Raw genomic sequence first — 15,028 nt, 5'->3', positions numbered from 1 at the left:
CCAATATTATTAAGACCATTATTACGCTTCCAGATCAAAGTGAAATATAATATTTAATTATTTTTCTTTCCTTTAATACCTATTGATGTTCCAAAAGTTCCTTTTCGAAATTCGGGAGAGGAAGATGCAGTTTGGGTTGACGTATAGTGCAACTTGTCAAATATATTGGGTCATATGGGATTCCCCTGTTCTCTCTCCCGATCGAGATATCCTCTGTTTTGCCCAAAAAAGATTGATTGAATTATCAAAAATTTGTAGCGCGAAGTGTAATGAAGTGCAATTGGAGATCCATTTCATTTTTGGGGGGGTATCCAAATTAATATTTTCAATTAGAATGATTTATGGTTGGCTTGGTTGGATCGAAAAAATGAAGCATCCAGGCTCCGTTTAGAAAAAAACCCAATTGGTAATACATTTATGATTACCACCTATATCATAACCATAAATCCTTTTTATTTACAAATTAAAAATAAAAATAAGAATGATTTCAAACTATTAATCAATCAAAGAATATGAGATATACATTGAATATTTGGCAAAAAACATGAAAGAAAAAGGAATTAAATTAAAATAAAAAAGGAAATGAAATCATAGCAAAAAGATGTGGTATTGGGTCATTTGGAAAAGAGATGTAACTCCAGTTCCTTCGAAAATGGTAAGATCTTTGGCGTAAGAAGAAGGGGTTGATCCTTATCATTTTGACTTGGTTCTGATTTCTCTATTTTTTTAAGAATATTGCTTCTCCTATTCGTATCGAATAGAACATGCTGAGGCAAACCTTCTTCATGTAAAACCTGCTTGATTTAGATCGGGAGAATCGTACGATTTTATGAAACCATGTGTATATGGCTCGAATCCGTAGTCAATCCTATTTCGGATAGGAGCAGTTGACAAATAAATCCAACTTTTTTCCATTATTTTCGTATCCGTAATAGTGCGAAAAGAAAGCCTGGCTCCAAGTTGTTCAAGAATAGTGGCGTTGTTGAGTTTCTCGATCCTTTGATTTAGGATTAGTCAGTTCTGTTTCTTGATGGGGGCAAGGAAAGGATATAACTCAGCGGTAGGGTGTTCCCTTGACATGGTGGAAGTCATCAATTCGATGAAAGTCGTATTTACAGCTTGGAGGGAGATCTTTCATATCTTTCGAGATCCACCCTACAATATGGGGTCAAAAAGCCAAAATAAATTATTTTAGCCCTTATAAAAAGAAAATGGATTCTTGAACCCCTTTCACGCTCATGTCACGTCAAGGTACTGCAGAAGAAAAAACTACAAAATTCGATCCAATTTATCGTAATTGATTAGTTAACATGTTGGTTAACTATATTTTGACACACGGAAAAAAATCATTGGCTTATCAAATTATCTATCAAGCCTTGAAAAAGATTCAACAAAAGACAGAAACAAATCCACTATTTGTTTTACGTCAAGCAATACATGGAGTAACTCCCGATATAGCAGTAAAAGCAAGACGTGTAGGCGGATCAACTCATCAAGTTCTCATTGAAATAAGATCCACACAAGGAAAAGCACTTGAAACTGAAGAGCTTTCCTTGTTCACTACAACAAACACAATCATGAAGAATCTTGTTTTTTTCGCACATTAACCTAATTCATTCTCCTAAATCCTAACATTAAACAATTTGGTAATTTTTATTAGTCCCACACTCGAACAAACCCACCAAAAATCTTGTTCGTGCCATCGAGAAAACATAACCCATTTCCTCAAACTCAGAATCTCAAGGTCATGTGTTGATTAAACTATAAAGCTTGGGTAATTTTTCTTAGACTCAATGACTCTTTCAAAGCACTGACAAATTAGGTCTTATCCAGGACAAATTTAAGCCTATTTTCCTAAATTTTAAAAGCAAACACTAAACCATAACTTCAAAACTCTAAACTAACTCTCAAGTACAAAATGAACTCGCAAGGTCTCCTACTAATGCATATAATAAATTAATAAAAATAAATAAATTATTTAAATTATTTATGTATTTTAAAATTATTTGTATATTTCTAAATTTTTAATTATTTTATAAATTTATTATAATATTTTGATTTCTTTAAATTTCTTTTTATTTTGAAAATTCTATATACTTTTCTGAATGTTTTTAGAATTAGTATTAATAATGTTAAATGTAAGGGTTAAAATTTTTAAAATTAAAATTAAAATAATATTATATTTAAATATTAAAGGTTAAATATATTGTTGTACAGTAACGGAAGCACCCAGCTGAGGCTGAGAGAAAAAGAAAACCGTCTCCAATAGTTGAGTGATATACAATGGAATTTACTCAAATTAAAATATAGTGAAAACGCTGTCGTTCCACAAATAAAAGGGCTATGAAAATTTTGTAGAAGACTGAAATGTAGAGCAAAGAAACAGGAAAAGAAGAAATGGAGGAACTGAGGAAGCTTGAACAACTCCACACAACTCTTACATTTATGCAATCTCATAACTTCGTTCCCTCTTCAACTCTCGATTCAAATCGCTTCATCGCCAATCTCATCCTTCTCTTAGTAATCCCTTTGCTTTTTTTTTCCCCCTTTTTCTGTTCTTTTTCTTCACATTTTAACTTAATTTGTCTGATTACTAATTAACTTGGATTTCCAGTTACAACCATGCGGCGAACTCAATCTTGACATGAAATTCCGTTTACTTTCTGAATATTTACCAAAAGTAAGCCTTCCCATTTCCCATTAATGGTTAATTTCCCCCTTTTTTACGCTAATGGTTCTAAACAATTGCAGATTTCAGTCAGCTTTCTGGAAGAAGCATCACAATGGGTTCGTTTTGAAACTGATGAAAGAGGTCAACCTGATTTCTATTTTTAAATATATTTATTTTGGTTGGTTTGTGAAGTTCTGGACTTTAAATATATATATTGCAGATTATCAAGAGGTTAATGATCCGTCCGGTAAAAAGGATTGCCTCCCATTGCAGATAAACCACGAGGAGGTAGCAATGGTGGGACTGGAAGCAATGGAACGAGCAAATTCTACACTTGAGGATTTTGTAAGCACACAAAAACACAATAAATTGGTCTTTTAAGTCACGTAGTTTTATATCACTATCTGCAACTTTACTATTGGCGCAAATGATAATGGGATGCATTAATAATGTTAGTAATGAATGAATGAACGAACGCATAGGTGTGGCATGGAGCATGGGAGAAAATTTTACCTATGCTTTTGACAAATGCGTTCTATATAATTATCCCAATTAGTGATGTTATGATTGTGTTTGCAGTGCAGATCTTATTTTATGTTTCATGGAGTGGACATAGACAGCCCACTTATGATATTTAAATATTTCCCTGTTCTTGCATTCACTGAAAGTTATATTTATCAGGTAATAATCGTTATCCAAAGAAATGTTGTTATTTTTACAAGTAATCTTTACATTCAATGCAAGAATATTGCATAAATTTCAATATATTTGTTGGAGCTAGTCTTATCGCTTTCAATGCAATGGTGTTGAGAAGTTGAAGTTGGAATTGGGCGAAATTTCTCTCTCTTGTAAACTTCCGTTATGACATATTAATTTTCTCTCCAAGAAGGAATGAGCTTTGCCTTGGCTTCCATTCCTTCCATTCTTGTCTTTGCAAAGTAAATTTGTTTTACTTCAGTGTAAAGGACATTCTAGAAGTTAACGATGAATTCTCTTGTAACCTTTGGAAACATTGCAACCACTAACTTTCAAGATCTGATACCATGGCTTCTTTCTTTCTTTCCTCAGTACTTTTTTTTTTTTTTTTATAATATGCAGTTAGATGGTTTGAATGAGAAGATACTCTCTATACCAACAGAAGGAGACACTTCTCTAGCAAAAGAATTTGAGAAGGTGATACTGTGATATTTCAAGAACTATTTCAGTGGTTAATCTTCTAATGATCAACTTCCACTGGCCCATGAATTTTTTTGTCTAGTACAGATGAACTATCAGTGTTGGGCTGAAACATTTGCGAACATGTTAGAAAAGGATCCATTCAGACCACTTTTAAATGTACTTGAACTCCGGGGACTCCTTAATGACAGGTAACTTTTTTTCATACATCTATATTGCTTGTTATTTCCTTTCTGGGAAAGAAGGGGGGAGAGACAGAAACTTATTTGGTTGACTTCTTTTTGGCAATGGATTTAGGATCAGAGAAGAATTTAGGTCTGGAGAGGAGTACTGGGCATTGGAAAGAAAGCTATGTCGTGCACTAACACACAAAATGGAGGTAGATATACCTCCTTAATTCTTGCTGCTTTGCTCAAATTAATTATATTTTAACTTTTACTATTTCTAAAGAATTAAGAAAGAATTTTCTCTACCTAGTACTGATTTTCCGCACAAAAAGTAGATGACTACTGCTTTTCTTATTTTTCTGCCTAAACAGAAAAGGGAATAATGGTCTACCTAATGGTATTGAGTGAATAGATCTTTGATCTTAGCACTGCCTTGTTGAGCAAAGTTTCTCCTCATGCTTATGAACTATGGATGGTTTTGACATATAGATATCAAGGCTGCAAACCTTGCTTGAGGCTCTACATATATATTAGAAATGGGTAATATTTTAATAAATAGCATCTAGTTCTATGAGATGTGCTCAAGTAATGAATGGATAAAAGAATAATATCCTTCAAGGGGAAAGGGTTTAAAAGACTTGTACTACTAGGAGGAAATGCACAAAAAATGTTTATGTATTAAATGTTTGCTTCTCCAGATCTCTATTAAAGATGTTATGAGGGCAATTCATCTAAAGTCATTTGACTATCGGGTGCTGAATCTTCTTCTGTATCAGTTAAGAGGTCAAGAGGTAATTTGCTGTTAGCCTATTTATACGTTTGTATCTTTTGCATGTTTCTGCATGTACATACATCTGTTTGATTTTTTGAACCATGCTGGCATTCTAACATTCTATTTTGGATGCAAGTTTGAAGCACTATTTAAGGGTTTTGATAGAAGGGGAAGGAAAAGGAAATGTCTAAAGCACTACATAATTCTTTCTGACTTAATAAAATGACAACTCCATGATGCCGTGATTTGCTATGTTGGTTTTCATCAAGTTTTTTGGAAGTACATACAATGATTCTTGCTTACAGTTTCTGCTTTACTGTAATTGTGATATTGTTAATCTTCAGTTTCAATCTTTAAACAACAAGCAGAACTGAAATTTTATATCTGCTTATAAATGTTATGCAGTCTGCATTTGCATTCATACATTACAAGACATTATCAAAATGTATCCATCGCCTTTATGTTTTTACTATGATATATCTTGCATTCTATATTTTGTTTCTGGTAACTTAGATTAACAAGGCTAAATGCATTTTCTTCGAAGTTGTTGTAAAGGTTAATGACTTGCACATGGAATTCCTGTCAGTCTCTGAATTCCTCGTAGAAATATCAGATGATCTGTAAGTGTTTTTTTTCCCGTGTTTTCTGATTTTAGCTTAGATTTAAGTGGACAGTTTCAGTGGTATAGGCACTTTCAAATACACAGAATGATCAACTGATTTCAATCACATCCCTTTTTTTGGATAACTGATGTTCTCATTCATTTTTGTTATAATATGCTGTAAGCATGGTGTCAATTATATACTCAACTCCCAGATGATATAATAATGCTCCAGGTTTGACTATGAGGTACTTCCGTTCTTTGATGCTTTCTAATTGTTCTGATTCTATGGTTCAGTTTATATGTCATATTCTTTTATTGTTTTTGTGGCTACGCTGCAGGATGACGTATTAGAAAATAATTTCAATATTTTGCGCATGTTTGTCAAAATATATGGACCTGCAGCTGCCCCAGCTATGTTGGTGAGTATGAGATTGAAGTCATTCTGTGAAAGAAAATTAGTAGGGTTTGAGTTTTGAGTGGTGAGCTTATTGCTTCGATTACATGGAACCTAGGTCTGAAGTGTGATGTTAAACATATGGATCCATTCCTTCCTATTTTCTCCTTGTTTCTAAAATCTAATCCTTGAAGTATCTCTGTCTGAATAGTATGGGTATAAGATCCTTTTAAGGATCCTCCAAATACATGGAAATCTTGGAATATACTAGTGTCGGATACTCACACCCGATTCCAAGTAACTTTTGCTTAAAATTACTTTTAGTCTCCACCTGATTTATCTTATGAGTGATTCTCGTAATCCAGTCACTGTTAAAAAGGACAAGTCTCCCATACGAACTCTTATGTCAGATGGTTCTTCTCTTTTCCATTGACAATTCAGGCAAAATACATAACAGATGCTGAAGAGAGGTATGACAATTTATTGAAAACTTTGGATCCTCAGTTGTCCTCGAAATACCAGAGAAGATGCGAAGAAGCCACTAAAGAAGGTAATTTGCAGACATTTAAATTTTGATATGGAAGTTCACCATCGTTGTTCTAGATGGATGCATTTAGGTGTTAGTTGTGGAAATCTCAGGTGGCAAGGCTTCAGGACACCCCCTTGGAACGTGGAGTATTCCACCTGTGATCGTAAACGAGGATCTTTATCGATCAAACTGTCTAAATACTGAATGAACAGCTTAGGGGTTGAATGATCTAATTTGAAATAAGAAGCCTCTAGTTTCAGGAGAATAGTATACCCTTCCCGTTTCTAACTCTAGCTTGGATGGTGGATTTGGCACTATACATTTCCTTGAAAACCTGTTATAGTTGCAGTAATATGTTGATCCTGACACTGGTTTTTCTTTTAAAGTATACATATACGGTGTCATGTATGTTTCACTGAAATACAAGGAACATGGGTTTGTGCTGAGTGGGCTGACATGTGGTACAAGGTTTTTGGTTCCGTTGGGTACACCCTGTTATTATCTCAAATCAAACTTAATAGTAAGATGAAAATCGAGGTTGGATTTTTTAAAACAATTTTCTTTTATAGTCAGAATGTACTATGTTTGTCTGAAACTGACAGTTTTTCCTTATTCAATTGCATTGCCAGATTGGCGACATACAGCTGGTTAAACGCGTTTCTATTATCTATCATTATCATTATCATTATCATTATCCTTCTATATTTGGCGACAACTCGTTTTACGTCCAAAATTACCGTTTTATCCATTCCCCCCCCCCCTCCCTCGTTCTTGATTTTTCACTTCCATAACCACCGTATTTACGTGAAGAACCAAGGTGTTGATTTAACTGTTAGTTGTACCGATTTCGATTGATTTTTTTATCAACTTATTAGGTCAACCGATTTAGTTTGTGGAAAATATATAAAGCTTTTATATAATTCATTCAATTAATATTTTTTTCTTCTGTTTTGATATATGAAAATTATTTGGTATACTGTTAAAATAGGTTTTAGACTGATTAAGGGGTTGAGAAGTTTTATAGAAGTATAGTAAAATATTAGAATAAATAATTTAATTTTTGAGATTGTTTGTAAAGAAGTATGGTATGTTTTCAGCGTACACCTTTACAAATTAAAAAAAATTTTAATGATGAAAAAGGAGAGAGTTATCAAGAATTGAGGTTTATATTATAAAATTAAATTGCGATTTAAAAAAATAATTTATATTTTTTCTAGACGAATGGAAAGGGGCAGTTATGTAAATTTGGAGGAGTTGATGTAATAACATTTGCTGCATGGATGCAAACAAAATGCCAGCTATCAGCCCTTAATCGTACTTTGTTTTTAGGCATTTTATTATTATAATAATAAAAATTAAGCATTTAAGTAGTATAGTGTAGTGTAATATTGGGGGGTGCCACTACACTTTCCTTCCTTATCTCTTTACACTCCAAACTGTCTGCTATTTATATGTTGGAGACTTACCTGCATTTTTGTACTAACCAAACAAATTACGGCAACTTCAATAATATATAGATTCTCATTCTTTCATGTCCCTAAATGAGAAAGAGCCTTGCGAGTTTCCGTCACAAACGCCCGCCCAACCCCAGCCCAACCCACACCGTGTCGCCAAGAAACGCACCCGCCAAGACAACCACTCCCCGTTTCGCGGGGTACGTAAGAGGAGGTGGGGGCGTTACGTCTCCGAGATACGGTTACCGGGTCAAAAGACACGGATATGGCTGGGGTCGTTTGGGTCACCGGAGATGGCAGCTCGGGCATATGACTCGGCAGCTTTCTTCTTGAAAGGCGACTCTGCTATCCTCAACTTCCCGGAGTTAGTGGGGTCACTTCCCCGGCCAGAGTCTTGCTCGAGGAGGGATATACAATCCGCGGCGGCCAAAGCGGCTTTGCAGGAATCGGTGGGCAGGGTAAAAGATGAGGAGGGTCCGGAAAGCTTCGGGTGGTGGGATGCTGTGGGGATGGCGGCGTTTGAGGAAGTGAAAGCAAGTCCGTTGAGGTTTGATTCAATGGAGGGAGAGCTGTTGTCTTTCATGGAGGATGATCATCATTTCTTCACTTCCTGCTTTGAGTTGTAAATATATATAATAATGATTTTCTATTCTATATATTATTTGATATCTTCTTACCTTAGGCTTAGGGTCTTTGCTTGTTAGCCTGCATGGACCATGGTTTAGCTTACTTTATTTAACTTTTTATTAAGTCCCTATGTTTGCAAGGCATAATTAGCGATGTTAGGAGAAGTTGATCTTCATTAATAAACTGATTTGAGGATGAAAACGTCTTTAGCCAATCCTTTAAATTCAATAATTGAAAAATACCCAAAGAAGCAGAAGCTCTCAATAGGGAATGGTCCTCCACCCAATGGTGGTAGAGCCACCAAGAAAGTGCAATTCAGGGAAGAAGATGGGGTGATGAAGGTCGAAATTCTCAGATGCATCAAACTGAGAAGCCTTTTTCTTTTAGGGACAAGCTGATGGATGCAAACATGGGCAATGAAACCGTAGAGAAGGATGATATTGAGATTAGGGAGGTGGATATGACATTAGAAGTTCTTGCTTAGACTTAAAATTGAACTCGGTTGTTATTTGGGTTGAGCTTTTGACAAAGATTTTTAGCTTCAACCCCATTCTCTCTATATATTTTAATTATTGTAAAATTATAAATAAATAAAATCTAATTTCCAATTTACCTAAACGCTCAAAGCCCAACCTTATATCTCAGTTTCAGCTCTTAAACTTGATTTCTAATCTTCAAGAACTCGTACCAAAATTTCTTAAATTTTAATGCGTGTTTTTGAGCTCCCCAATTTCAGCCATCTCTATTTCATGCTTTTCTTTCCTTGATAAGTCCCTGCTCTCACATGACACCTGTCTGAACAACATGAGTCGAAAATCTTTCGATGTTTGCGTTTAGTTTTTCTTTTTTTGCTTATTTACTTCCATCTTCCTATATATGTTTTTTCTTTTTCTTTTGGCTCAAGAAAGATTTATTATTTCTCTTTCTTTTCTTTTTTTTGCATATTAATTTGTAATATATCATGTTTTCCTTGGGTTATCTTTTTTTTTTTTCTCAATAATTGTCTTTTGCTTAAATGGTTTGTAATTTTTTTCTTCATTTTACGGATTGGTTTATTCTTATTTTGCGATAACTCTATGTAATACCCTAAATCCCACCTAGAAGTTTAAGTGAATTTGGATGAATTACACCAACAAATTGAAAATTGATTTCAGCTTATTTAGAAAACATTCAAAATTTTACTTGATTAGTGGCAGAAAATCTTTTCAAAGTTCAACGTTGAAAATGGAAATTCGTTTTGTCAACTTGAGTAGTTTTATAGTTTCGCATTAAAAATTATTAACTACTGACGAATTTAACAAAAACCAAGACGAGCTCAGAAACATACTACAAACCCAAAAGATCAAAAGCATTTTTACATTACTGCAAAACAATTCAAGCTCCCACACACTATCCAGTCCTAAGTTAGAGACTTACCTGAACATACAAAGATAAAACGAAAAGGTGAGCTATAAAGCCCAGTGTATAACCAACATCAATTACAATTAACAAAACATAGTATATAAATCAGAGAACTTAATAACGAGTATAAAACCAAAATGGAACAGACCAGAGTATCACAGAGGTTGCTATCATGCTAGTATAATAGAACAACACAAACCCACCAGAACAGGACAGAGTAGAACATGACAGAATAGAATAGAGCAAGCAAAACAGAACAGAACAGAATTGAACAGAACTATACAAAGGATGTATGTTTATGCAGATGCAGTATTTTTCAAAACCAATCAGAATGCATATTTATCAGAAAACATCCTATCCAACTCTGCTACACACCAAAATAGAGTTCCCCTAAAACTCGTCCAACCAAATCAGACCAACAAATAACGGTGGACAGTGCCACCAGAATTTTGTAATTAAAATTGTCAGATCAGATACATTGGGTCAAGCCACTAAATTGCAGCCAAGTTGCCAGAATAGAAATGTGGATAGACCACCAGATAATACAAATAATCAAACTGCCAAAAACTTCCTCCTCTCACATCATCCTAAGTCCCATACAATGTGTCATGGCCTGCATATACAGAAACAAAGTTATAACCATGTAAGTCATGCTATCGTACAGTAACAGAGTTAGTAGGCATGGGAGTCTATGCGTTATAAAGCAGATTTATTGAAACTTGACAAATAATATCAAATTTGCCATGAAGTCACATGCATGGTTATAAATCAGAATCAATACCAATCAATTCAACATATTCGGATGTTATATGTTCTTAAGCAACAGAGCCACGTAAAGGCGTACCAACAAACTTAACAGAATACATATCGTACCTAGATAATTCACATACATTTGACAATGACACATTACGTTCTGATAGATCCTACTTACTTAGGTTCAAACATAACAAACATACGTATGGTAGCAAGTTATTCATTATCAGATTGTCAGATATCAAGTTATATAGCCTAATTCAGATCATACGGACCCTACAGCAGGCCTATGTTTATTTCGAATGACGCTTGTGGCTTGTGTCACTTGCCCGTGTGGTCCAAATTCGCAAACAGTGAGTTACACGACCTGGACACACACCCATGTCACTGGCCCGTGTGAACCCTACACAATTCATAACCACACACGGTCTGGGCACACACCCGTGTGCCTCCAATTTTGTGAACAGTAAGTTACACGGCCTGACACACTGCCGTGTAGGGTCGACAATCCAGTTTTTCGACGACTAAAATTTGAAGAAGAAAGGGTTTCCGATACCCACCTAATACGGATTCGATGCAAGAGTAACAAAGATGAATTCCTATCCCTAAACGACAAGCAATTGCCCAACAAATGATTAATTCGTAGTCAAATCGCTAAGAACTAACATTCCAAAACGAAGAACTTTCGACACCAAAACTTTAAATCAACTTACCGGTCAACTAATTGAACTAAAAGGGAGAAGTCAGACCCCGTACAGAATCAATTCGGCATAACATAATAAAAAGAAATGTAGTTTGAAGAGAAAAATCAAATGAAGAAAAATAAAGAACGGAGGAATGGTAGAAATAGAAATGAAAAGTAAAACGAAAATAAAGCAATATAATCAACTTAGGAGGTTTTTGGGAAGTTTACTTAACCACTTGAAACTAACTACCACACAAAGAATTTCAAAAAGAAAATATTCCTTATTGCTTCCCAAGAGATTTGAACACCAAACCAAAAGTACATAAAAGTTTAACCATTTAACCAACAAGCTCATTCTTATCATTAATTGACTGAATTTAACTTATAACCCACATGACTGAATTTAACTTATAACCCATGTCGAAACCATTTTTTTGAAAACAAAAATAAGTTATCGACTTTAAAAACAAAAATTGGAGTCGCCACCGATCCTTTATTAAGGTGTGATCGGCTCACCATAAAAACAATTACAGTCGCAAAATTTGAGAAAAGCAGATTAAAGTCGATTCACATACGAGGAAGGGTTAGCACCCTCGTAACGCCCAAAAATCGGTACCAAATTTGATTATTTTATGTCTTGATGTTGAAAATTTGAAAAGAGTTTAAAAAAAATTTTAACTCGAGGATGAATTAAAAAGATAAACATTCCTATTTCAAAGAAATAAAATATCACACCCAGTTAGTTAGGGCACAATATCTTTAAATCTTTAAAATTAAGTTTGTCTTTTGATTTTAAAACTCACACAATTAAATCTAAAAGGGTATTCAATTATTTAGATCAAATAAAGAAAAATCGAAACCCAATAAATTAGGGCACAATTTCTCGAATTTCAAATACCGAATAGCACCTTTCGTTTTAGAAATTCTTATTTGAGATGACGAAATGTCACGACCGATGAAGTTAGGACCCGACATTTTGATTCCAGAATAAGCTTTTATTTGAAAATTGCGAATTTATTGTAAAATAAATACTTAGCTTTCTAAATTCATTGAAAATGATCACGATCCATAAGTTAGGACATGATCTTTCTCGAGAATCATGATTGCCAAAATTATTTAAAAATGATTTTAATACTTTGATGGAACCAATATATATATTTTCTTTAAAAACATGATAAAATGCTCGTGCATATATACGTATACAAAAATCACGAAAATGAATCAATAATAAAATATACATGCATTTTAAAAATAATAAACATAAAATGTATAAACATAATATATTAGCAAATTATGAAAATATGAATATATATGTATATATAAAAAGATTAGAAAGATATATTTATAAAAGTTTCGAATAGTGTATATACATATACATTATAAAAATATATTGGATTATAAAATATATAAAACTATAAAATATTATAAAATATAAATACAGGTGCGTATATATATGTATACAAAACTAAGAAGAATAAAATAATAAAATATAATATATGTATATGTAGTTAAAACCATTTAAAATATATACGTATATATATATAATAAGATACGTATGCGGGTATATATATAGGTATAATAATAATATACAATATAATATTAATTAATAAAATAAAATTAATAATATAAAAACAAAAACAACAAATTAATGATTGAATGAAAATAAACGAAATTTTAAAGCCAAGTTAAAAAATAGAAAACACACAAAAAAAGGACCGAATTAAAATGTGCCCAACAGGAGGAGGATCAAAAGAGAAATTTTCGCAAACCACCCAAAACGCTGTGCAACACATGGATTAAATTGAAACAGTAATAAAACATATAGCAAAATTTAAGAGAAATAAAAAAAGTAATTTAAAGGCATTGTAAAACAGGAGGACCAATCGTGGAAATAAGCCATTTTGAACCCTATAAAACCCCATTTTAAAACCCTAAAATCACTTCCCTTTTCAACAACAGCAGCCACAAGGACTGTTTTCTTCCCCTCTCTGCTCCTCACCGAAATCTCCTTCCCTACTCAACTCCGATTCAGACGACGCGCAGCAAGGGTATTGACGGCGCACCACCGCTGGTAAGAGCCTCCTTTCCTTACTCTTTTTTTTGTTTATTCGTTTTAAGAAACCAGGAAAAAAAGAAAGAACAAAGCAGTAAAAAGAACAGAAAAATTTGAGCAAAATCGATCACCTTTCCAAAATTGCTTTTCTGATTTTTTTCTCTTGTATTTTCTTTTTTAATTTTCAATACAAAATTTTGGTAACCCCAATTACAGATGCTGCAATTGGTTTTTATATCACCCCCAAATATTACAGAAACTATTTTTTTCTCCTCTTTTGCCCTTTTCTCTGTTATTCTAGTGCTCCCTTCTGTTACCGTTGTTGGTGGTTCATTGCAGGTGCATACTGGAAGAGAACGTGCGCGGCGTGCGACGTGCGGATGGGCGAGAGACGTGTGGACGAGCTGCGCGATCTGCGGCGCTGAGGAAGGAAAAAAAACTGCTGCTAGGGTTCTAATTTTCTGCTCCTGTTCAATATTTTGGGCTAGTGGGTTGGGTTTTGGTGTATTGGGTCATTGGGCTTTAGGATTTTGGGCCCTGGGCAATAATTGGGTATTACAACCCATATGATAAATATATTTAAAAAATTTATATTAATAAATTTAACAGTTGAATCATTAAGATATTAATTATATAACTAATTATGAAAATCTATAAAATTACTTTAGTTTTTATCATGTATAAATGGATTCCTCCCCAAATTTATTAACATTTAATAATTTTTTATCATACAAGAAGAAATTATTAAAAAAAAGGCAAAAGTACATTGCGAAAAACAATTTGCAATACCATTTTGGCATTGTTTTTATTATTCTACCTTGACTTAATTTTTAGATTCTTGTTTGATCAGGAAAGGTGGATGTTTTTGGTTAACAGTATTTTTGGATTATGATTTCTTGGATTAGATATTTTATTAAAGCATTAAAGCAATAATTTAAGAAAACACAAGACATATTCAAATGACAATGACGATTATTTTAATTAATAAAAATAATATAAAGTAATAAAATATTAATTTTCAGTTTGATCTACATTATTTTTGAAAATTAAAGAGTCCGAGTATAAATTTGTAACATGTCCATCTTTTAAATTGTGATTTCGAAATTATGATTTTTAATATTGTATTATTACTTTTCAAGCATTATGTTTTTGTTAAATATTATTTTCATTACTTACTTTACTTTTTAATTATTTTTCAACAATAATCTACTTTTATTATAAATTAGAACAATTATCATTTAATTAGTAAACAGTATATTTTTAATAATGTAAAATCTATTATTTAATAAATTAAAAATAAATATGTTAAATCACGCGTAACATTATATTAATTTATTTCAATTTTCATAAATCACTAATAACATTATGGAGGTAGAATCATTTTAAATTTATATATTACATACAAATAATTATATTAACAGATGCTTCGCCAAATAATGCAAAAACAAATTCATGCTATTATTTTAAAGTACTTAGTTGGTATCTCTGCATTAACATTGTTAGTTTATGCTGATGTGGCATTGATGGCCAATCATATAGTGACATGTGCTAGCCTCTCAGTATAACACGTGGTGAACATAAATTAAAAATATTTTAAAAATATAAATTAAATTTAAAACATATATATTTTTGGCAAGTTTAGGTATCAACTAGGTACTTTTGGACAAGTTTAAGGGGCAAACTTCATGTTAACCCTTAAAAAAATAACATTGTTAACAAATTGGAGCAATGTGTGTAATGGA

At 33.0% G+C, this 15,028-nt stretch overlaps 2 protein-coding genes and 1 long non-coding RNA gene across 10 annotated transcripts; all 3 read left to right on the top strand.

The window, feature by feature from the left end:
* Nucleotides 1-2,329: 2,329 nt before the first annotated feature.
* Nucleotides 2,330-6,869, top strand: LOC105776924 (hypothetical protein). Of its 8 annotated transcripts, XM_052621946.1 has the most exons (14): nt 2,330-2,520; nt 2,615-2,680; nt 2,752-2,812; nt 2,892-3,016; nt 3,251-3,352; nt 3,770-3,844; nt 3,935-4,038; nt 4,145-4,226; nt 4,713-4,805; nt 5,342-5,406; nt 5,573-5,635; nt 5,729-5,809; nt 6,226-6,334; nt 6,424-6,869. In XM_052621946.1, the coding sequence occupies exons 1-11, from the start codon at nt 2,398-2,400 to the stop codon at nt 5,604-5,606; spliced, it is 930 nt and encodes a 309-aa protein (XP_052477906.1). In that variant the 5' UTR covers nt 2,330-2,397; the 3' UTR covers nt 5,607-5,635; nt 5,729-5,809; nt 6,226-6,334; nt 6,424-6,869. The 8 variants fall into 8 exon arrangements, with proteins under 8 accessions (XP_052477906.1, XP_052477912.1, XP_052477913.1 ...); XM_052621952.1 differs by adding exons at nt 4,386-4,411; nt 4,504-4,554 and having other exon boundaries at nt 4,713-5,809; XM_052621953.1 differs by adding an exon at nt 4,386-4,554 and having other exon boundaries at nt 5,331-5,809.
* An 819-nt stretch (nt 6,870-7,688) lies between these two features.
* LOC105776925 (ethylene-responsive transcription factor TINY) lies at nt 7,689-9,012 on the top strand. The gene has a single exon (XM_012599890.2). The coding sequence runs from the start codon at nt 7,845-7,847 to the stop codon at nt 8,391-8,393; it is 549 nt and encodes a 182-aa protein (XP_012455344.1). The 5' UTR covers nt 7,689-7,844; the 3' UTR covers nt 8,394-9,012.
* A 3,914-nt stretch (nt 9,013-12,926) lies between these two features.
* LOC105778572 (uncharacterized) lies at nt 12,927-13,903 on the top strand. Its single transcript, XR_001128790.2, has 2 exons — nt 12,927-13,304; nt 13,626-13,903. It is a non-coding gene; the product is annotated as an uncharacterized LOC105778572 (long non-coding RNA).
* Nucleotides 13,904-15,028: the final 1,125 nt, after the last annotated feature.

This window comes from Gossypium raimondii, chromosome 10 (genome assembly GCF_025698545.1).
Source record: "Gossypium raimondii isolate GPD5lz chromosome 10, ASM2569854v1, whole genome shotgun sequence".
Taxonomy (NCBI): Eukaryota; Viridiplantae; Streptophyta; class Magnoliopsida; order Malvales; family Malvaceae; genus Gossypium; species Gossypium raimondii.
Note: the sequence above shows the minus strand (reverse complement) of the source record. Positions and strands in the feature narration are given on the sequence as shown.

What these genes read in the sequence shown, in the direction of transcription:
- LOC105776924 (XM_052621946.1), top strand. Translation starts at nt 2,398, where the DNA reads ATGGAGGAACTGAGGAAGCTTGAACAACTCCACACAACTCTTACATTT. An exon ending in TAGCAAAAGAATTTGAGAAG is followed by an intron (nt 3,845 to 3,934) that starts GTGATACTGTGA and finishes TGTCTAGTACAG; the next exon opens with ATGAACTATCAGTGTTGGGC. An exon ending in CACTAACACACAAAATGGAG is followed by an intron (nt 4,227 to 4,712) that starts GTAGATATACCT and finishes TTGCTTCTCCAG; the next exon opens with ATCTCTATTAAAGATGTTAT.
- LOC105776925 (XM_012599890.2), top strand. Translation starts at nt 7,845, where the DNA reads ATGTCCCTAAATGAGAAAGAGCCTTGCGAGTTTCCGTCACAAACGCCC.